The 24,412-nt window shown below is 38.5% G+C and overlaps 1 protein-coding gene across 8 annotated transcripts in view; it reads right to left on the bottom strand.

Annotated features, from left to right (window-relative positions):
* PIEZO2 (piezo type mechanosensitive ion channel component 2) overlaps window positions 1–24,412 on the bottom strand; it is a 466,534-nt gene that overhangs the window by 108,899 nt on the left and 333,223 nt on the right. For 5 of the 8 annotated variants that reach the window (XM_074022471.1, XM_005587214.3, XM_074022474.1 and 2 more), the window contains exons 10-17: window positions 23,472–23,510; window positions 22,415–22,553; window positions 19,390–19,538; window positions 16,317–16,547; window positions 12,187–12,310; window positions 10,042–10,331; window positions 8,004–8,152; window positions 5,763–5,936 (exon numbers count right to left, since the gene is read on the bottom strand). In XM_074022471.1, coding sequence (XP_073878572.1) covers window positions 5,763–5,936; window positions 8,004–8,152; window positions 10,042–10,331; window positions 12,187–12,310; window positions 16,317–16,547; window positions 19,390–19,538; window positions 22,415–22,553; window positions 23,472–23,510 — 1,295 coding nt within the window. Of the gene's footprint in view, window positions 1–990; window positions 1,033–5,762; window positions 5,937–8,003; window positions 8,153–10,041; window positions 10,332–12,186; window positions 12,311–16,316; window positions 16,548–19,389; window positions 19,539–22,414; window positions 22,554–23,471; window positions 23,511–24,412 lie in introns of all 8 variants that reach the window. The other 3 variants (XM_045378159.2, XM_065534259.1, XM_045378160.2) reach the window with 1 other exon arrangement.

The raw sequence follows: 24,412 nt of genomic DNA, 5'->3' as shown, positions 1-24,412 counted from the left end.
CTAGCCTTATTACTAATGGCATGCAGTTACAAGAGTGAATACTTGAAATCATCTACTTAGTAAAGTAAAATAGTTTAGTAAGTTAGTTCCCAAAGGATAACTCTGGAGGATAACCCATTGCACAACATTTATCCAAACTTGCTTTTTATTTTGCATGGACATTATATGTTTTATCTCCCCAGCTAGGTGATATGCATTTTAAGGAAAGTCCATGTCTCAGTGCCATCTTGGTGCCTTTTGTGCTGTGCAAACATATGAAATCTGGTGATGTAAAATATCCCTCTTCAATAATATGTTGATCTTTCAAGTAGAGATATATTTGAAGAAAGTGATGTTTTTAAAACCATATATTGTGACTACTTTCATTTCATTGAGGAAATGTCTATCGAATATCACTTCATGGGTAAGGCACTGGGGTCGGTGATATGGGGACATCTTGGTAAATCATAGAGGGAGTCCGGATCTGAGGAGGTTATGCCCCTACTCTAGCAAGGCAGATAAGAGAAGCAGGCAGGAGATCAGACAGAGGACTGGAAGGCAGATGTCAGGATAGCATCAGTGATGGAGTGCTATGGGGGTTCAGAGGGAAGGTGGATTACTCTTAGCAGGAATGTTGGCATTTATGGGAGGGTTTGTGGAGGAGGTGGTTCTTGAGCTGAGCTCTCGGTTATGTGTTCAAGAGGGAGAGGTGTTCTCAGGCAAGCCTTGCACTAATTCTACCAAAGAACAGAATGAATGGGACATAAGTTCGAACCAAGGCCAAAGGCTGAGCACCAGCTGAAGACCCTCAACAGCCTCCACATCCACTTGGTGGTACCATTCAGTACAGACACCAAATGGTTTGGTTTGCAAAATACATCCATGAGCATACCTGAAGACCATTGTCCACTATCTGACAACACGATTTTTCATGTATAAAGCAGTTAAGAGTTTAACACAGCAAGAAACAGCTTTGAACAAAAATAAGAGAGAAAACATTGAAGTACCCACCTATTTATTATTAGATATACGCGACCATTGACTTTGGCATGGCTACGAGGTGGCAGACGGAAGCACAGGGATGCAACGAGGAGACAGGTTGGAGAGAGAGAGAGGAGATTGTTAGACAGAGACGAACGAAGTGGACTCCCTTAAGCTTCCTAGCATTAGGTGTAGCCACCCTCACAGGCTTCATGCCTTAAAGAAGAGTCTAGACAGCAAGATTCAGTAGCAACATTAAATCAGACAATGTTCAGGAAAAATGCTAGACGATAACAAGCCTCTCCCTTCTTCTCATCCCTCCCCATCTCACACACTTTATTACAAATTTATAATGTTTAAATTTTTTAAGGTACTTCTTTTTTTTTTTTTTGCAGAGTCTTGCTCTGTCACCCAGACTGGAGTGCAGTGATGTATCTTAGCTCACGGCAGCCTCTGCCTCCTGGGTTCAAGTGATTCTCCTGCCTCAGCCTCCCAAGTAGCTGGGATTGCAGATGTATGCCACCATACCTGGCTAATTTTTGTATTTTTAGTAGAGATGGGGTTTTACCATCTCTTGGCCTAGTTGGTCTCAAACTCCTGACTGCACGTGATCCACCTGCCTCAGCTTCCCAAATTGCTGGGATTACAGGCATGAGCCGCAGTGCCTGGCCTCAAGGTACATTTTATGAAATAAAATATAATTTAAAAAATTAATTTTTGCTGCTACTGCAGGAAAAAAAAAGGATCCTACTCAGTGGTCACATTCAACATGCTGTTTTCTAAGGTTTTTCTAAAACTATAGTTAAAAAGTCATTTCATTTTTCTATGCATAATAATATTTTCTAAAACAAACCATGCACAAATTAAAGAGATATAAAAGTAATGAATATGGCCAGGTGTGCTGGCTCACTCCTGTAATCCCAGCACTTTGGGAAGTTGAGGCGGGCGGATCATGAGGTAAGGAGTTTGAGACCAGCCTGGCCAATATGGTGAAACCCCCATCTCTACTAAAAATACAAAAATTAGCCAGGCATGGTGGTGCATGCCTGCAGTCCCAGCTCCTCGGGAGCCTGAGGCAGAAGAATCGCTTGAACCTGGGAGGCAGAGGTTGCCGTGAGCCGAGATCGTGCCACTGCACTCCAGCTTGGGCAACAGAGCAAGACTCTGTCTCAAATAAAAAAAAAAAGTAATAAATATTTAAATAGTCCTTTGTAAATCACTGCTAATTATATATTATATAATAAACATGTTATACGTTATAATTCTTATATTATGAATTTCTATCAATATATAGGTGAAATAATATTCCTGAGATTGCCTACTTAGAAATAATAATTTCTTCCTACATTATTATATTTTCATAAGGCTAACTTTGTAAATTCTGTAAGGCTAAACATGGTAAATTCTGCTTCATACATAAGTGACGTGTGCCTGCATTACATCTGCATAAGCACATGCACACCAAAAAGTGATGAAATAGGAAAAGAAGAGCTGCATATTTCCAGAGACAACCGTGTGGAAATCAGCTTAATAAGCGAATCGGTTATTCCTCATCTGTGGGCCATTTCTTGTAAAGCATCCGTTTAGGACATGGGAGTACAGAAAGTAAAGCTCGACAGTCAATCCCAACTCTCAAAATATTCCTTTTTCTTCATCATTTTGATTTTAATGTAGCCACTGTATTAGGACTCCCGGGACAAAAAATACTGTGAGATGAAAATTATGAGTAAGGAAAATACTCCCATGAGAAAGAGTTGCTAAAAAGATTGTATATATATATTTAAACTTTGAACATTATACATATTATATATTAAAATCTGAATATTTTATATATATTATATAAATAATATAATATATAAATATATTACATAAATATATATTATATAACATATTATATAAATAATGTATTATATTAATATATTATATAAATATCTTATATACATAATATAATATATGCATAATATAATATAATATATTATATAATAATATATGATATATTGTTATATAATGTAATATATTATATAATAATATATGCCACATTATTATATAATATATTATATTATATAACCATATATTATATAATAATATGTGTTATTATTTAATATAATATATAATTAATATAATATATAATTAACATATAATAATATATGTTATCCTGAAGTTTAAACTTTGAACATTTTTATATGTGTATTATATAACATATATTATATAATAAATTTATATGTATATAATTTATATTTTTATTTGTATATGTATTTATATGTATATAATTTATATGTATATATTTTTATATGTATATATGTATGTATATATTATATGTATATATGTGTATGTATATTTATATGTATATAATTTATATGTATATAATAATATATGATATAAATAATATATTTATATAATAATATATGTTATATTATTATATAATATATGGTTATATAATACATATATAAAAAATGTTCAAAGTTTAAACTTGAGGACTTTATATCGAACTGTTGCATGAAATTCCAAAATACCAAATTTGAGTGAGTTCTTCAACTTTCCTAAGGTTCTAGAAAACTCTTCTTCATATAACTAAAAATGAAATCCTACGTGCTTAAACTCTTCAGAGAACTGGCATTACACACTCTCCTCACCCCTTACATTTACTTGGAAAATTCACCGTTGAGGGAGTGCTTAGGGCTAAGTCGCAGCTGCAAGGAAGGCAAGTCAGGACTCATATCGCTACAGATCATTTAGATCTTTCTTCTCTGCCCCGGGGTGCAGGGAAAGGCTGTGAAGCGGCAGCTGAGGAAACACAGAACCTACATCCTGGCGTGTGCTGCAGTCCTTCCTCAGAACCTGCACAGGCTGAACACTACTATACGTGCTTAAAGGGAATTCTGTGGGACCTTAATTCAGTTTTCACATACGCTAGGTCCAAAACCTGGGAGTCTCTAGGCTGGTGAGCCTAACTGTCTTCTGCAAAACTGTGGTCCTGCCTGTTTCTACTTTTCCGGATAAATGGTGAATTGTATCTCTGTTTGATTGCATGACAGAAGACTCAGACACATCCACATTAAGAAAAATGGCAAGAAAAAGGCTCCTGCATGCTGGAGGCACTTTTAGTGAGAAAAATAAATGAATATGCAAGAGAAGAAATGACATTTGGAAGAAAAACATTTTTAAAAAGATTTCATTAGCAATGCTTAATAATTACAACTCCTTCATAAACATACAAATAGGCTCTGCTAACTAAAATCCTGTGTAATTATTGAATAAGGCCCTTGAAAAGAATGGTGAGAGCTTAGAGTCAACTAAAACATGTTACATGGTCAGAATTAAATATCAAATACTAGTTTTATCCACACAGATCACAAGCAATGTCAAACTAATGACATAAAAAGATCCTTTTTCTGATTACTGACAATTCTCACTTTTATGTGCAGGCATTGTCTTTGCAAACTTTTAAACTTGGGGTGATTTTCCCCACCATCAAGTTTGTCTATGAATGATATCTTTTTTGGGGGTCCCAAAACTTCTAATAACTACTCTATTTTTCCTAATGTTTGATCATCACTGCAGTAAGTAGGAGTACATATATGGAGAGGGTAAGCCACTGACCCCATCCATGCCCTCCTCCCTGCTGGGGCCTTGGGAGCAGACAGGTTTTAGCAGAGCCTGATTTTTCATGATGGCTAGATACAAAACAAGTCATGACTGACTGATACCTCTTGGTTCCATGGGCTACGAGTCATCTGAAGTATCAGAATGATAGGTGAAACACAACACAATAAGGAAAGTGAATCTGCTGGTCATACAAGGATTATAAAATGTTTCTTGTCATTAAATAAATGTTTTGGGTCTATCCATAACTCTAGTTCCTACACAGTAAAACACTGGAAGTTTGCATTTTACGAAATGCATATAATGAACTCTTACTTCATCTTCGATTGATATCTCCTTTTTTTTCCCTTAAAGTCAAATAATTAAGGAGAATTTTCATCCGTGACCTCTGTGCTCCTCTCAATACAGCCCTTTGCTCCCTTAGCTGCTTAACAAGCATTTTTCCAATATCTGAATCATAGGCTAAACATGAGGCAGAGAGGAAGACCATTGTCAGCATTCACTAGAAGAATGCTTGCGATGTCTCCGTGATGGAACGCAGTGAAGGATTTGTGATAACCCACTGTGGTTTGAAAAAACATGGGCAGGGAAAGTAATATCCCATCTGTTATTCGCAAACAATTTATATTTATTGATCAGGAGAAAACAACAGTAAGCTGCTAAAAGAAGATATTGTCATCATGTTGTCTCCTTCAATATGATTGTAGTTACTAGTCAATTGCAGATTCTGTGTTTTTAGCCAAAGTTCTTTATTTCCAAAATGGAGGGAAAACTCTGCCCATCATCTCTTGCTATGCTCTCACAAGACTTCTGTACTTGTGGTCAGCATAATGGAAAAATCCTCTGAATTAGCCAGATTCTGTAAATGTTCTAAAAACATATAACCAGCCTAGACACAAATACACTCTATCAACTCTAAAATATCAACTATAAAATGTTTAAATCTCCACAGCTACTCTGAATATCTCACAAGACTATCAAGATCACTTTACATTAACCAGTCATGAGTCACTACCCATTGTTTCAGAACGTGTCATAGAATCTTCCACGTTTTCCTCTTTTCCTCTCAAGCTGATACTAACGGAAAATTCAAGGCTGAAACTCAAGATTACTGGCTTCCCGCAAGGTGGCCAACCTCAGGTAGGGTTGAAGGCTGCCTTCCTGTTAACAACAGGTCTGTGTCTCTTTCAGTGGCTCACCTGTAGATGGTGTTGTCTTCTTTGCTGGGAATGGACTTGAGGTCTGTGAGTTCAAGGAACCGGTCATGGAAATAGTGCAGGTGTAAAATGCACACCAGCAGAAAGGAGGTTGGGATGAATATGCGAGTGAATAGTTCAGCCACAGTAAACTGCTTTAAGCCAAGATCCTCAAGCCTGCAAAACAAAACAAAATAAAAAGCAGGAGCCTCTCTTAGGCAATGAAGTCACAGACTCTTTGTGATAAACTACATCACAGTCTTATACTCCTGTCAGTTCTATCGTTTATTGCATCACTCTCTCTGATATGATCCAATATGGCTTTCGTTTCCAGCAAGCCAGCTAACCTCCTTTAACAATGGTCAGTAAAAACCTTGACATTGCCAAATTCAAGGGCTACTTCTCTAGCTTTATTTAATTAAACCTCTGGTCTTCCTTGAGGCAAGCGTGGTTTTGACGCCATCATACTCTCTTGGTTTCTTATTCCTCCACGATCTCCTCCTTTTCTATTGGACCTCTAGAGGCTGAAATATCCCCACGACTCGGTTTTGATCTCTCTTCCAGCTGTGCCTGCCCGCTAGGGAAATCCTCTTCTGTGGATTTATACATCATCCTTACACTGAGGACTCAAGGCACATCTACAGTGCGGGCCCCTCCTGTAAGATTCCTGTGGCCAAATTGCTAATGGAAATCGGGTGTTTCGCAGTTATTTCATATTTAGCGTTTCCAAAACAGTATTCTTGATTTTCCTATTTTTCTTAGCAAAGCTGTCCTCCACATCCCTCTCCCCACTCTAGTATCCCTGAAGCAATAAATGGTACAACTGTCTACCCTGTGCAAATTGAGAAGTCAGACGTCTCCTATGTTCTTTTCTTTCATATCTCATTCATCCACATTTCCTTCAGCCTCCTAAGCACCTCTTGAATGGCCCACTCCTGTTATCCGTCTCTGCCTCCACTGAGTGTAGGGGAAGCTGCCATCATTTCTCACATTTCTCACTGCTGCTGCCTACTAACTGGTCTCCTTGTTTCTCCTCTCACACATCGCTTTTTCTCAGCTACTCAAGGGATCTATAAAGATTAGAAAATTCCACCAAGAATAGAATACAAATAATGCTGCCTACAAGCCATGCACATCCCAACTGCCTGCCTGAATTCTCCCCACTCTTCGCTGTCCACTCACCCCCGGTCTTCAGTTCTTCTTATGTGCTATGCCGAACTCTGACTTGTCTCAGGACCTTCGCATGTGCTGTTCCCTCTGCCTGAAATGCCCTTCCACACCCCAGGCTCAAACTCACACACTTTTCCTAAGACAAGCTTCTTCTTATGCTTCAGTTGCAGTTTAAACCAGCTCCTCAGCGAAGCCCGTGCCAATCACTCATTTATAGTTCCCCCTTACTCACTGCCTCAGCCTGTTGTCTGTTTCCTTCACGGACCTGTCACAAAGTGTAACAGACTTATTTTACACTAAATAGTTTTCTTGTTTGTCTCCTCTGCTAGAATATAAGATCTACAGGGCTTAGATTTTATCTGTCTTGTTCCCTGTCATATTCCAGGCACAAAACAGTGTCAGCCCATGGACAGCATTTCATAAACGCTTACTGTATAGACACTTCAGCTGTGTTGGTCTAGTTCCCTTCTAAGGGACAGAGACTTCTAAGGGACTTCTTTCTCAGCCACATCAATATTTTCAGCTCAAAACCCAATCCTGGCTGGATTTCCAAACTAATTTCAGAAGTTTACAGAAGCAAATTAGAGAAGAATAGAGCGCTACTTACTACATGCATGGGAAAAACCATCTCATTATCACAAGTCTGTTAGCACTTAGAGAAATTTATTTCTTTATGGCACTAAATACTCCTTGGAATCTAAGCACCCAGCAACATACATGAGCAAAGGCTGCTACTTTATAAGTGCATGAACTTACTTATGAACTGAAGAGCTGAGCTCCAATGTGGAGAGCAGAAAGCATGACTAAGTGCTAGGTGTGTTTCACACGAAACTAACATTAGAAAATGTCATTTCATTAAAATGGGGCTGAAAATTCATGGAGTGCCTACTACGTTCTAAGCTAAGGGCTAAGTAAAGGGAACACAAAAATCTCTAAGTTTTAATTTCTATTCTTGACGAACTTATAGACAGTGATGACATCATGCTTTGCTAAAATCTTCCTTAAAGATGTTTTTGAACGATATGCATTCAAGTCTTCATCTTGTTCATCATTTTTCAACTCAAAATTACTTACTTTTCTTTTTTCAATCCAGTCATATTTTGCCACAGGCCTGGGAAGTTTTCAAACTGATATGTGTATATAAAGATAAGCACCAGCATAGTGTAAATAACCACTGACATCCAAAAATATTTTAGAATTTTCCTCCACCATTCATAGTGCACCTGCAAATCAGATAGTGGAAAAAAACAAACGAGAAAAAAATCATTTTAGAAAAACTCACAAAAATATTTGGTTTATTCAAGTAAGACAAGTGATTACATTCACAAATGTCTGAAAATAAAGTCTATTTCATTTCTAGTTTTTAATGTTCCATGCCTAACATAGTGGAGTGGTCCTGGGTTAGAACCCCAGTTCTATAAGTGGTTGCTAACTCTGTCTTTGGGGAAGTGGCTGAACTTTCCAGAGCGTCTCCATAAGTGCCTATTTTGCAGGGTTGCTACGACGATGAAATAGGTATTTACGGGTTCCTGCAAGCTATCTGGCCCATAGAGGGCGCTCAAGGAACAGCAGGGTAAGTGCTGCTGTCATTGTGGTTATTATCACTGCTCAGAGAAAACCACATCCATTTTGAAATTGAAAGCAATATTGTATGAATGAAAATGTGAAACAACCACAGAAAAAAAGACATCTCATTTTACCATAAGCTGTGGATATTCATTAGAGAACATCCATCCTGAATTTTTTAAGAGTATTCAAAAGTTCACTGATTTCTTTTGAGATTTTTTTATCTTAACATATGATATACTCTCGTTTATTGTAGTTCTTTTATTTGTTTTGTTGGCTACCTGCAAGATATTTTACTGTTCCATGTGTTTCTATTATTAGATTCTCTTTTATCATCAGTTAAAAGTGAGTCTGTGGAGAGCTAACTCATTTTAATGCATTTCATATATTAAATTATTTTAATGAATGAAATCCTTTTAATTAATGAAATACGAAAGCACTCAGTGCACTACACATATATATGTACACAAAGAGCAGGCACATGCCACACATACATCGTTTTCTGACCCTAAAGCCTGAAATGCAAAAGTATACCTAGGAATACTCCACGACTTCAGATTATCTAGCTTTTAAATTACTATTTTAAAATGTAATTCAATTTTTACAGGCCAGGTGCAGTGATTCATGCCTGTAATCCCGGAACTCTGGGAGGCCGAGGAGGGCAGATCACTTGAGGCCAGGAGTTTGAAACCAGCCTGGCCAACATGGTGAAACCCTGTCTCTACTAAAAATACAAACATTAGCTGGAGGTGTTGGTGCACACTTGGAATCCCAGCTACTTGGGAGGCTGAGGCATGAGACTCGCTTGAACCTGGGAGGTGGAGATTGCAGTGAGCAATGAGCAGAGATCACGCCACTGCACTCCAGCCTAAGGGACAGAGCAAGACTCTGTCTCAAAAAAAAAAAAAAAAAAAAAAAAAAAAAGTAAATAAATAAAAAGAAAGAAAGAAATAGAAATGTAATTCAATTTTACAGATTTTTTTGATGAATAATTTTTGGAAAACTTATGTATGAACTTTTTCCTGATTTTTCAACAACCTAAATTTTTTATTTTTACTTTTTTTTAGGGATGGCATCTTAATCTGTTGCCCAGTTGTACTGTAGTGGTACAAGCATAGCTCACTGCAGCCCTGACCTCCTGGGATCAAGTGATCCTCCTGCCTCAGCCTACCAAGAAACTAGGACTACAGGTGTGCCACCACACCTGGCTAATTTTTTAATTTAAGAAAATTTTTTGTAGAGACAAGACTTCAGTATTTTGCCCACGTTGGTTTGGAACTCCTGGCCTCAAGCAGCCCTCCTCCCTTGCCTCCCAAAGTGCTGAAATTATAGGCATGAGCCACTGCATCCAGCCCTGAAATTTTGAAATAGTAAAGAAGTTGAAGACAGTCATTTACCATTTTAGGATTCTTGGGATATAATGTTTGAATCTTGCCGATCACTTTATCTATGTTCATGAGTCTAGTGATTTAGAATCTCTGCAAAGGTAGCTCATGTATATTCCTGGGACAGATGTGAGAATGAAAATGATCAACTGTGTACCTACCTGATACAGGGCCACACAGAACAGGAACAGCACCATGTAGATGATTTTGTACATTACGATTTTCCCCTCGAAGCTGACAAAGAAGAACATGCCTCCGCAGACGTAGATCCAGTACTTGATGAACATGGCCACCACCAGATTGCCCAGGACTTTCATGATGTCCTGCTCATCTTCTTCTTCAACTTCCTCTTCCTCTACCTTCTTTTTCTCTTGCTTCTCTTCCTTCGCTTCCTCTTCTTCCTCCTTCTCTTTGGGCTCTCCTTCCACTTGTATATCTTGAAGTTCCTCATCTTCAAATAGAAAACTATACTGTTACACTTAGCTGGTTATCTGTGTAGAACCACACTTTGACCACGTGTGATATATGTAGGATGTAGAGGCATGCATTTTCCAAGTTATTGCATAATTTGAGTGATTTTAAACTATTCTCATAAACACAGCAACATTCCTAACTAGATTAAAAGTCAATTTTCATAACCTTCTCAAAATAGAGTTTACAAGAAAATAAATTTGGTAATACTAATTTATATACAAGGTCTTTTTAAATTTCTGATACCGAGTGATAGCTTTAAGTGCTGTGAGATGAAAAAAATAAATAGGCAACAATAGCACAAATCTAAATGAGTATATCAATTTCAAATTCTAATTGTTTCACGGCTCTAGACAATCCAAGTAGTACTTTACCAAATGTGGTTAATGCTATCAATCTTAACCAAAAAAGCATGCTTTTAAATAACTCAAAATTTAAGAGATACAGCGAAACATAATTTAATTTAAATTAGATTGAAAGAGTAATTGTAATTTAAGTTTAAAACAATTTAATGGATCAAAATAAAAAACTCACATTGTGTTGCTTTAAAATATGCTAATACATGGGACTCATCTCTGTGTTACAAAGTCTTATATTTGAAGAACTTGAATAATTATTTCAAAAGAATTATTGGGGTTAATTTGAATAATTTATTCAAACAACTAGTAGATTCACAGAGTGAGGAGAGTGAAAATCAAGTGAGGGCTCAGAGCAATTGTTGATATCAAATTAATCATTTTTTACCAAAATTAACTGGTTAATTTAATCACTATGTTGAACAGAGACATCCAAATCATATAGGCAAGATCTGAATCTTATGGACAGACTTTCGTTACTGAAAAACAACTGATTGGTTAGGTCTAAATAAGAAACTAAACATAAATGTGTGTGTGTGTGTGTGTATATATATGCCTGCGTTGGTTCTTATGGTTACTGGTTAAATCTTAAGGTTACCAGCCCAGCTTCTGTGGACATTTATAGGCTCCTTTTCACAGACAGTGCTTCCTAACCTCACAAATACTCTTCGATCCATTCTACAAACATTAAACTTACATTTATTGGCATATCTAGGGAGTTAGGGAGCAAGCTGTTCTTATTTTACCTATATAGCAGGTCTAAAACTATCAAGGTGATAACATCATCATCATCTGTTTTTACATTGTGGTATACTATTTTTAAGAAAGAAGAAAGAAGTTTTAAATGTAAAAGATGTGAGTTAGTTTCTTCGTTCCAATACTCACTAAAAGTATGACCTGGGAGGAGTCATTTAATTTCTCAGAGGCTCAGTTTTTCTTTCACTAGGAATCACCTTCATGAGGATCAAATGGCACATTTTTTTATTTTTTATTTTTTTTGAGACAGAGTCTTGCTCTGTCGCCCAGGCTGGAGTGCAGTGGCCGGATCTCAGCTCACGGAAAGCTCTGCCTCCCAGGTTCACGCCATTCTCCTGCCTCAGCCTCCCGAGTAGCTGGGACTACAGGCGCCGCCACCTTGCCCGGCTAGTTTTTTGCATTTTTAGTAGAGATGAGGTTTCACCATATTAGCCAGGATGGTCTCGATCTCCTGACCTCGTGATCTGCCTACCTCAACTTCCCGAAGTGCTGGGATTACAGGCGTGAGCCACCGCGCTGGGCCCAAATGGCATATTTTTAACACTCCTTTGGAACTCTCACGTGCACCTCAAAAGTCACACGCTATAATAACGTTACTTAGTGCTCCAAGTTTACATTCCACTTTCATTTATTCTGAAGCTTTCTGATGTATTTTGGGGCTCTTTCTCTGTAATTTTGCTGAGCACCAAACTCTCTGGCCACACGCCATGTACACTAATTTACCTTTTTCTTCATTTTCCTGACTGCCAATTTTGACTTCCGATAAAAGAGCTTCCTTTTCTCGCAGAGCTTTTTGCTCTGTGAGGTGCTGCCTCAGCAGTAGCCAAAAAGTAATGGTGAAAAGGATCTGAAAGTAGAGAAGCAGCAAAACAAGAATTAAGCAACCATTTGGAATGTAAAAACATTCAACAAATACAACATTTTCTCCGCATTCCAGCGGGAGCACCATAAATAAACATTTTTATTGGAGACAGAGTCAGGTCACCTGCCTGATTTCAGCTGAGATTCACGGCTTTTAAGTCCCTTTTCCGAGGATGCTCCCATGCTTGTGTTGGGTGCCAGGAGCACCACGCAAGTCCTGAGGAAGATGAACCCAACCTGTCTAACGACTTCCACCTGGGCAGGAAATCAACTGCAACAAGTGGTCTCCCATGAGGTGCTGGTCCCTGGTTGGTTCCCTCCTGACTGTGACGTCATTACAATTGTAAAAGGAAGACATACTTCTTGCATAATACCCCCTTGACTGCAATGTTCCTTATTTTGAAGAATTCCATAGATGGGAAAAGGAAAATTTCATCCCAGAAAATAGAACCCCTTATTATTAATCTTCTAAAGCTGCAGGGAGTCTAATTCTAAGTGCTCATACTTTTAAAGTAACATTTTCTTAAGGACGAAAAAATCAAAAACTTTTTGTTTTGGGGGAACTCTATTGTTTAGGAAATATAGTACCTAACACACAGTAGGTTTGTTGCTGTGGTTGTTGTTTTTTGAGAGGGAGTTTTGCTCTGGTTGTCCCGGCTGGAGTGTAATGAAATGATTTCAGCTCACTGCAACCTCTGCCTCCCAGATTCAAGCGATTATCCTGCCTCAGCCTCCCAAGTAGCTGGGATTACAGGCATACACCACCATGCCCGGCTAGTTTTTGTATTTTTTTAGTAGAGACGGGGTTTCCCCATGCTAGCCAGGCTGGTCTCGAACTCCTGACCTCAGCTGATCTGTTTACTTCGGCCTCCCAAAGTGCTGGGATTACAGGTGTGAACCACCATGCCTGGTCACACACAGTGGTTTTTAAAAATAGCTTTATTGAGATATAATTCACATACTACACAGTTCACCCATTTAGATTCAGTGGTTTTTAGTATATTCAGAGTTATGCAACCATCACTGCAATGCATTTTGCAACACTTTCATCAACCCTGTGTAAGAAGCCCCATGGCAGGTACTTCCTTTTCTCCGTCTCAGCCCTAGCCAACCACAAATTCACTTTTTGTCTCTATAGTTTTGCCTAATCTGGAAATTTTTTATGAATGAAATTATATAATAGGTAGCCTTTCGTAAGGGATTGTTTTTACTTAGCATAATGTTTTCCAGGTTAATCCACTGGTAGCATGCACAGTTCTTTATCTCTTTTAATTACCCAGCAATATTCCATTGCATGGCCATACAACATTTTGTCCTTTCATTAGTTAATAGGCATTTGGATCATTTCCATATTTTAGCTACGATGGATAATTCTGCTATGAACATTCATATACAAGTTTTCATGTGGACAGATGGTTTCAATCCTCCTGGGTAAATGAACCTAGGACTGGAATTGCTGGTCTTATGGTAATTTTACGTTTAACATTTTGAGGAACTGGCACTTTGTTTTTCAAAGTTGCTGCACCATTTTACATTCCCACCAGCACTGTGTGACCGTTTCAACTTCTCCATGTCCTCAGTAGCACTGGTTATTATCTACCTTTTTAAAAATTATAGCCATTCTGGCTGGGCACGGTGGCTCACGCCTGTAATCCCAGCACTTTGGGAGGCCGAGGCAGGCAGGTCATGAGGTCAGGAGATCGAGACCATCCTGGCTAACATAGTGAAACCCCGCCTCTACTAAAAAAAAAATACAAAAAAATTAGCCGGGCGTGGTGGCGGTCACCTGTAGTCCGCCACTCGGGAGGCTGAGCCAGGAGAATGGTGTGAACCTGGGAGGCGGAGCTTGCAGTGAGTCGAGATCGCGCCACTGCACTCCAGCCTGGGGCAACAGAGCGAGACTCTATCTCAAAAAAAAAAAAAAATTATAGTCATCCTAGTAGACATGAAGTGGTATCTTGTGGTTCATAGTAGACTTTTTATAAATATTTTCCAGTGAAGTGAAAAAATAAAACAAAATATAAATAAATATAAATGAACGGGTCATTTTCAATTTGAATTGACCACTTACCTATCCATAAATGTCTACTTATCATTTACTTTCAACATAGACTAGTGCCAATAAGTCCTGGCCAATATGCCCAGGGCCTAATGAAATCAAGAACCGGAGTGCCTACATTTATGCAAATCTGAAGTTAAAATTCTGGAAGCCACTATGAATTGAACTATTGCTGCAAATTGGGGGGAAAAATTGTTTCTCTAATGCATATTCAGAGAGGTTAAGAGTAATTGAGAGCAAGTGGGACATCATTCTTAGAGAAGTTGAGTTATTTAATAAAAGGTCTTGATATGGAGCCAGAAATGAGATGCTCTGGGACTGAGGAAAGCTGCCAAGCAGGTAAGTCCGGCTCCTTGGGAGGGGTTCAGACCCTTGAGGACTGAGGAGGAGATTCTATTCTCTCATTCTCTATCACACTGACTCATCCACTACACTCCATAAAGTGTGTGTTTAAAAATGGGTTTTACACGTTATTGTAATAGAAATGTTATATGCCTGGAGTTGTATTACTACCTTCTATGACAAAACCTTGCACTTTTTTCTAAGTCCCTGGGAACATTAAAATACAAGCGCAGACCTAGATTCCCAGAATAACTTTTTTTTTCCACGAGTAACAAATTTATTTCCCAAATAATGTTTTCCTCCTAAAGAACTGTTAATTTTGGATTCGACAGGAGATAATTGAACTAGTGACTTGGCACGCCATTTTAGCAGTTTCATTGCTATTCGGAGTTGGACTGTGATGAATTTACATAGTCAAAAGAATATAATTTTGATTTTTTTAAGTAGAAGAAGACTAAGTTACCAGTTGTGTGTGAATATGTTATGTGTGGGTCTGTGTTTAAGAGGAAAGAGGGAGACAGAGTAAGTGAGAGTACAACGTGGGATTTTCAGCATGGAGCAGGGTGAGGAGAAGAAGCAAGCGTGGGAGTCTGGGATGAATGGATCAATGAATGAAATGCCTTGGTCCATGAACACAGGGGTTATATTCCTACCTCTGTCACTAGAATTCATCTGTTAGAATGTGTGTCATTTACCCCAGTAGTTCTTCACCCAAAAATCTGTTACGAACAGCAAACTTTGCCCTAGTGTACTCTACCCCATTTACAGCTGATTGCCTTGGATATGGGGTGTGTGATAATCCTTCAAGTGGGCAGCTGCTCCCAGGAAAGGTGAATTTCATGTGATGTAAATGACCATCTCCTCCAAAGATACTGATTTCCAAGACCCATTCAATACATACACGTTTATTTTTCCTGTCTTAAAACTAAATTATTAACACAAAGGGAATGTGTGTTTAGTCTGCCATTTTGTTAACAAAACAAACAGTAAATTTGGAAATCTAATCTTTTGAAATAAAACTGTTAAAATGGCTCATAAAAACAAATGAGTAACGAAAAGAGTATGAACATTCTAACTCAGATAAGAACATATCATATAATCAGTAGAAGAAAAACAGTAAGTGTCATACTTAATTTTTGCTGCTAAAAATGTTCTTTAGGAAGGAATTGGAGAAAAACGTCATGAATAATCAATACGTATTTGTGACACTAATGTGCTAAGCATGTTTTATAAAATGGTAATCAAAGACAGCCCTGTACTCCGTAACACATTTTACACTGTATTTTCCTCTTTTCACCTTCATTTTTACTCTAGTAAGACTTATACTTAAAAAAATTCATACAAGTTTTCTTTGAGTGGAAAACATTGTCATTTCTAAGTAAAAGTTAAATCATGGTGTAATATATGTTCATGTTTAAATTATAGAGGCCTCTAAGCACCGTAAATTGTGTCCTACAGTCTCATATTTGTTCATTTTTACAAAGCAGTGAATATTTGGAGCCTGTTTTTGTAAGGTTTCTGTTGGATACGATTATGATGACGATTGTGGTTTTGTGTCATTGTTTTGTTTTATTGTATTCTATTCACTTACTTTGGAAGCGAGTTCTCCTGGCTCTTTCTTTTCTAAAAATCCTGGAACCTTTTTAATTTCAGGAAGTTCAAAACTCCATATATACTGTAATATCAACAATAGGTTTCCATAAACCACCATGAAGGGAGAGCTGATCATGGCATATTTTCTTCTGTTGCGAATCATCCAAAGAGTGCACGACCAGATCAGCAGCACGAAGGTCAGCCAGCTGTGATAGGTGATGCTCCAGGCCTCCGGAGGACAGAAAAGGAAACACGACCATGGTTAGTACAGTGCTCGGTCCCCCAACCCTGGTAAGGTAAAAACTCTAAAAAGTTCAAATATTCTATAATATTCAAACCAGGGAGAGTAGAGAGTTGTGGTGGAGTGACGGAGACCCCAAGCCGTGGAGTGGTGGCTTGGAAGACGGGAGGTTTTAAAGCTTTAATATTGTAGCTCCATTAACACAGCAGAATGGTACCAGACATGGGCACATTTTTAATGAAGGATTGTGTTGTTTTCACAATAGATTTTTTTCAGTTAATTAACAAAACGTGTAAGCAAATATTTTATTTTACTTTATTTAGCTCTATTGCTTTAAAGAAAAGACCAAACTTATCTGCCTTAGAGAGAAAAAAAAATAGGGTATACTTTTGTGAGTTCAGAATGAGAGATCTGCTGCAGTTTAAAATAACAGTTGATGTATAGAAAATGTCAAAAAGTAACCAAAGAGCACAGAACTAATTTTATTTGAAGAATAGAGTTGGCAATCCCCAAATTAGCCTCTTCAATTTTGTGGTGCTTTCTTTTTCCCAGCCTCCTCTCGCATGTGGCTGTGTTCCTTACTGGAAACCGAAGTTGAGCACACACAGGTTCGTCTGAGAAGCACCTGGACTGAGTGCCTGGGAAACTGTGCCTAGGTTCTATGTCCCCTGAGTTAAAGAATATTTTTATTTTTATCATCAAAGGTGTCCATAGGATCTCACTGTTGACCACAGAATTTAGAAGAGTCGTATTTTAAACAAGAATGTTAGGTTTCTCAAAAATAAATCAAATTTCCTGAGAAAATTTGTTTTTGGGAAAGGGAGAGATTATAGCTTCTTTTATTTTCTATCTATGGGCCAAGGGACTATTTTGAAGGTGTGATGTTGCAGATGGTGAGTAGAAACACGTATAAACTGAGAGCTCACAATTGGAAGGTGCTCTAGGGAACCACGGTTGTTTGATGCTCATATTGGTAAAACATTATTGCAGCTGGCTGGGCGCGAAGGCTTACGCCTGTAATCCCAGCACTTTGGGAGGCTGAGGCGGGTGGATCACGAGGTCAGGAGATCGAGACCATCCTGGCTAACACGGTGAAACCCCGTCTTTACTAAAAATACACACACACAAAAAATTAGCTGGGCGTGGTGGCAGGTGCCTGTAGTCCCAGCTACTCGGGAGGCTGAGGCAGGAGAATGGTGTGAACCCCGGAGGTGGAGCTTGCAGTGAGCCAAGATCGTGCCACTGCATTCCAGCCAGTGCGACAGAGCAAGACTCCATCTCAAAAAAAAAAAAAAAAAAAAAGTTATGGTAGCTAAGATGGAATAACGTCTCACCCAAATCTAAGATAAGATGTGAATATAATTCTCACTATCTGAAAGGAATAAAAGCAGCCTATGTTAACCTCAAAGACCTTCAATGTCATTTAGAAAAACTAGTATGTCCTCTCAAATTGGCAAAATAAGAGAGAGTCTGACTTGATAAGCTAATTTGAAAGAAATGTATTAATACTTTTGTATTAATGTATTAATACTTAAAAGAGGATAAATAGAATGTATTAATTAATACTTAAAAGAGGATAAATAGAAATGTATTAATACTTAAAAGAGGATAAATAGAGGTGAAAAGGACACAATTTTACAATCTGTAGTACAAATATACCATGAAAAATTAACACAGCTGACCATTCTCTGCCAAGGCATCAGGGGGATTCCTATACTTCTGCTGGCCCTGAGAGGATAGCAGCACTTAGAGCCAGTGGGGTTGTGGTCTCCTTTCTCCAGCAGTCTGGCAGCCTCCACTCATATATACCATCATATCATACATACCATCATATCATACATACCATCATATCATACATACCATCAGATATTGTACACACCATCATACATACCATCATATCATACATATCATATTGCAGATAGTATCATATCATACATACCATCATATCATATCATACATATCATCATACATACCATCAGATATTGTACACACCATATCACACATACCATCATATCATATTGCACATAGCATCATATCATACATACCATCATATTATACATATCATCATTATCATACATACCATCAGATATTGTACACACCATATCACACATACCATCATATCATATTGCACATAGCATCATATCATACCTTCCTCATATCATATCATACATACCATCATATCATACATACCATCATATCACATTACACATAGCATCATATCATACATATCATCATATATCATATATACCATCATATCATACATACCATCATATACATACCATCAGATATTGTATACACCATCATATCATACATACCATCATATCATATTGCACATAGCATCATATCATACATACCATATCATATCATACATACCATATCATACATACCATCAGATATTGTACACACCATCATATACACACCATATCATATCTTACATACCATCATATATGTACTATCATATCATACCATCATATCTTATATACCATTATATGTGTACCATCATATTATACATACCATCATAGCATACATACCATCACATCATATCATACATACCACCATATCATACATACCATTAGATATTGTACACACCATATCATATCTTACATACCATCATATATGTACTACCATATCATACCATCATATCTTATATACCATGTGTGTACCATCATATTATACATACCATCATAGCATACATACCATCATATCATATCATACATACCATCATATATCATACTTACCATCATATCATACACAGCACCATATCATATTACACATATCATATTATACATACCATCATATCATATCATACATACTATCATATCATACATACCATCATAGCTATGAGGGCACAGATGTAACTTTGTTTCATAATAAATTGGAATACGGAGACCATGGCATGAACTTTGATACTTCTTTTTTCCTCACGGCTCCTTTCTTCTTCAAATTCTTCTTTCTCTTCCTCTTCCTCCTCTCGCTTTTCTAGATGGACAAATACTTTATTTAACTATTTATGCAAACATGTGATGTTTGTATAAATGTTCCAAGCAATGCAGCACATGTATGGTTTTGGTATAGCCTTGTGTTTAAGACTTCAGAAATTGTTTCCCATTCATAAAGCCCTTAGAATTCAAACAGAATCAGTAAGTTCTGCCTGGTCAGTGTAATGGGATCCAGCATATAGTAATTGAGAAAGGAAAACTTCCATGTAAGAAGGTATGGAAGGAAGCCTCTAAGCCAGTCATCAGAGCCCCCACCTCCTGGTGTTCATGCTGTTGAGTTACCCCTCCCCTCGAGTGTGGGTGGGACCTGTGACAGGCTTCTAACACAAATAGGGCACTTTAGAGGGGATCAAGGGTCACTTTCAAGATTCTGTTTAAAAAGACTTTGGTTTTCACTTTGTGTGCTCTCTTATTCTCTCACCTGCTTGTCCTCAGACAAGCCAGCTACCATGCTGTGAACTGCCCTATGGGGAGCCCCAGGTATGAGAACTGATGGCTCTGCTAGCCAGATGTCAGCAAGAGCCTGAGGCCAGCCAACAGCTACACAGTGAGCCTGGGAACAGATTCTCCCCCAGACAAGCCTTCAGATGAGACAGCAGCTCCAGCCAGCAGCTTGACTGCATTGCAACCTCATGAGCAACCTTGAGCCAAAGGAATGAGCCTAGTGATGCCCAGGTTCCTGGTCCAGAGAAAGTGTGCCATACTCAGTGCTATTCTAAGCCACTAAGTAGAATGTCCTTTCTGTCTTTCTTGTTCAAATCAAATGGCCTACGTATAGGTGGGTTACATGAGAAAGTGTCTTAGCAGCATAAAGAGGAGGTATAAATGACTGAAAAATCAGTGACTGTGCATACTACTCCACATGGGCTCCTCAATGAGACGATGGTGTGTCCTTGGCAGAAGCCCACTGGCTCTCATTCCTCCTGCAGTAGGACTGGATGAGCCTGGAGTTTATACGAAAAAGCCCCTGGGGGCATAGACAGGGGTGAAAACACCAAATCTGATGGATTTTAGAGTTACCGCCATGCTACTTTTCTGGTTGTGACACTTTTTGTCTGTATAGATTCAATTTTGAAAACGTTTCCAGCTTTTGTTTCACTTTTGAAAGCCCCGTTTATGATTTCAGTATGACTGGGTTGTCCTTGTCAGCAGTCAAAATCCTATGTATTTGTCCTCATGAAAGTAATGGGCAAATAGAAGGGTGTCTAGGCTGTGACCCCAACAGCTCAAATGGCAGCAGCCACAGATGCTGATTCTTGGGCCCTATGTGTTTGCTTCTGGTGCCCAGGCTCCGAAGAGCACACTGGAAAGCACCATGTTTCCTTGAACTTTCCAGTTTAAGCCTGAGCTGCAAACTAAAACACATGCACGCAGGAAGCAGAAACCGGAGGTAGAGTTGATGCTATGCAGCACTCAGGTGTCATCATGGGATGGGTGTGAGGGTGGGGTGGGGGTGGTGGCTGACCTTGATTTAACCTTACTGAGGAATGTCGGATAATATGACTAACCAGTTGTACAGTTAAGTATTAAGAAGCCCTGTGGGGCAACTCCAGGAAGTACTGATACAGATTTATGAAGAACAGACATCAGAATAAACTTGATAAAGAGTTATGCAAAAAGGCCCTTGGAGTAAGCGTGATGTACCACAGACGCAAATTGGAGAGCTGCTGGCCACTCACTAAAGGCAGGACAAGGTCTAAGAACTCTGGCTGTAATTACATACAAATACAGATGCAAATCCAATAGTTTTACAGTCACTTTGTAATTCTGTCTTTATGGACTGATGACGGGCAATTGGTCCCTGGCAGGGGCAATGACAATAGAGGTCTAGTTAACTGCTGTTTTCTAGAGGCAAGGGACTAGTGTTGCCAGACCTTCACATTCTTCAAGGGATTCCAGAAATGTCCATTTCTAGGTCAGAGGTGCAGCTTTTTAAATGATGGCTATTTAAAATTGTTTTTAAATGCTGTGCAGACCAAAAATCAAATCTGAGAGTGAAACTCAGCCCCAGGCCACCAATTTGTCATCTTTAGTAATAGTGCTCTCCTTCAACATAAACAATTGAAAGAAAAGGGAGGAAAAAAGCCTTGCAAAAGTTTCGACAACCTCGTTTTTTTTTTAAATGGACAAAGAAAAGAACTCCTAAAAAACACTTGGCCAGGTGCGGTGGCCTACACCTGTAATCCCAGGAGTTTGGGAGGCCAAGGCAGGCGGATTGCCTGAGCTCAGGAGTTTGAGACCAGCCTGGGCAACATGGTGAAATCCTGTCTCTACTAAAATACAAAAAATTAGCCAGGCATGGTGGTGTCCACCTGTAGTCCCAGCTACTCAGGAGGCTGAGGCAGGAGAATTTCTTGAACCTGGGAGGTGAAGGTTGTAGTGAGCTGAGATCGTACCATTGCACTCCAGCCTGGGAGACAGAGTGAGACTCTGTCTCAAAAATAAAATAAAATAAAATAAATAAAAAAACCCAAAGAAACAAACAAACAAAAATTCATACACTAACCAGGAAAACCACTGACTATAATTACAATATCAACTAAAAGAAAGATCAACATACATATAGATGCTATACCTAAGTTGACATGTTTAAAATATTGTTTTCACCTTTTATTTTCAAAGTTTGCCGCAATTATGTCACTTACTCTGTATACAAGGATAGAATACAACTAGCAATATGCTGGGGCAGAATGCAGGCAGAACTTAAAGAAGTGAGCTTAATGATACTGACATGGATACTGTTTTAAGGAACATCAAACAAGCAACAACAACAAAAAGACAGAGCCGAGGCCAAGCTTCTAAATGAGGGAGAAGTGTGACCCTGAGTACAGTACGTGCCCGCAGGCTGGATCCTACCTGAGGATTCATCAGAGGGCTCCCACCGGTACTGGGGGGTGGAGTAGAGGTCAGCTTTCCCGGGGCCGTTCTCCATGGGCAGGCTGGGGTGGATGGTGTGGTAATCCACGGGGTTGCCGTTCACAGTCACCAGCAGGCCCTGCCGGGAGTGCAGAGAAAGGGACACCTGTCACAGCAGCTGTGGGTTTTCAATGTAGACAAATCCCCACTTCCCTTCCTCCACCGTAACCAAACAGTGAGGAGTTGACTACAAGATGAATAACTTAGCCAACTGTCCAAATATTTCAGTAAGGGGAATCTTGTACATTCCCTCTTCAACTCTAGTCTCCACAGCGTGATCGCAGGATAATGTGCATCTGACCTTGTTGCACTTTGCCAAAAACCATGCTACGCACCTGCCGTCCTCAGAATGAAGAGCAAACTCTTGTAAATGGCTGAAGGAGGCCTTCAAGATTTGGTCTGATCTTTCCAGCCTCAGCCTTTGCTACTGTCCACCTCTCAGCCATCCTTCTATCTATATGGGACTCTAGGCCTTTCCTGGGCTGTGGTCCAGCCCTGTCCTGCCCTATGCCCTATGTGGTTCTGCACGGGACTAATGCAGACACCCCTTGGATCTCAGCTGAGGCATCACCCTCTGGGGATCTCTGCCTGGCTTCAGGTTGCCATGTCCTTACTACACCACTAAGTACAATTGCCTGTTTCCTCCTTCTGTCTCTTTGGCTTTACAATTTTTGAGATAAACATAAAACCCACCTATACATATGTGTGTGTGCACCCACGGGCATGCAAAACTTCGTACTTATGTAACAGGCATAAGATACAAACAAAATCCTTTTTAAAAAGCCCACAAAACTTCTTAAAATTTAAATATATTTTGTATGATTATACTCAATCTCATTTTAACAGCAGTCTACCAGATATAATTCATGCCAAAAAACGGAAAAGCTTATGGAAATTTTAATAGATCATTAAAATAGACTCAAAGGAGCTGCTTCCATTTCTGTTGCCTTTACATCACTTACACATGCATACATGAGAACGCTAAGGGTATACTAACATCAGAAGGTTTGTAGTCATCCTGGGTCATGGATAAAAGCTGCAAAAAGCAATGCGGGAAAGCATGTTAGCAAGGAAGCCGAAAGCATTTTACTGTTTATGTATCTATAAAGTTTTACTATGCACAAACCCATTCTTTTGAACTTGCTGAATGCTACTATATTAAAATTGCCATGCAAAATATAAAGGGACAAATAAATGAGCTGGATGCTGCTGTTTATGACAACTATGTCACATCTCCTGATGTTAATGTTTAGTTATACAGCAGATAAGCAACCACGTGTCTATAAATGTTACCATGTTTTTCAAGGGTTATGTTCTACGAGAATAAGCTGCTTAGTTTTATACCCCTTTGAGACATCTGCAGAATTCTGAATGTATTTACGTTTCAATAAATAGAATTTTCATAATAAAGAAAAATTGATTTGTAATGTGGTTTGAGATTATTTTAAGATTTGCATACTGTATACAACAAAATGATTATTATATGACTCTACTTTTTAACTATTAATACATTACCACCAGGTGATTTGGGCTTCCCCCAAATAATAATTAGTACAGCAAGTGTTTCTACCACAATTTTAGGTCAGGACTCATTTGTGTTCTTAAAAATCACTGAAGGTCCCAAAGAGACTTAATTTGTGTGGGTTCTATCAATTAATATCTACCATACTAGAAATTAGAACAGATATTCTTAAAATATTTATTTACTTATGTATTTATTCCTTAAAAAATTAAAAAACCCATTATGTGTTAATATAAATAAATTATTTAAATAGCTATATATTTTTTAAAACAAATAGTGAAGAAAGCGTCATTGTTTTATAATTTTGCATATCTATTTAATGTCTAGCTTAATAAAAGACAACCAGATTTTCACATCTGTTTCTGCATTCAATCTGTTGTGATGTGGTGTTCCAGTTGAAGTAGATAAAGAAAATC

This window comes from Macaca fascicularis, chromosome 18, assembly GCF_037993035.2.
Source record: "Macaca fascicularis isolate 582-1 chromosome 18, T2T-MFA8v1.1".
Classification (NCBI taxonomy): domain Eukaryota; kingdom Metazoa; phylum Chordata; class Mammalia; order Primates; family Cercopithecidae; genus Macaca; species Macaca fascicularis.
The sequence above is the reverse complement of the archived record's forward strand: the minus strand, read 5'-3'. Positions and strand labels throughout refer to the sequence as shown.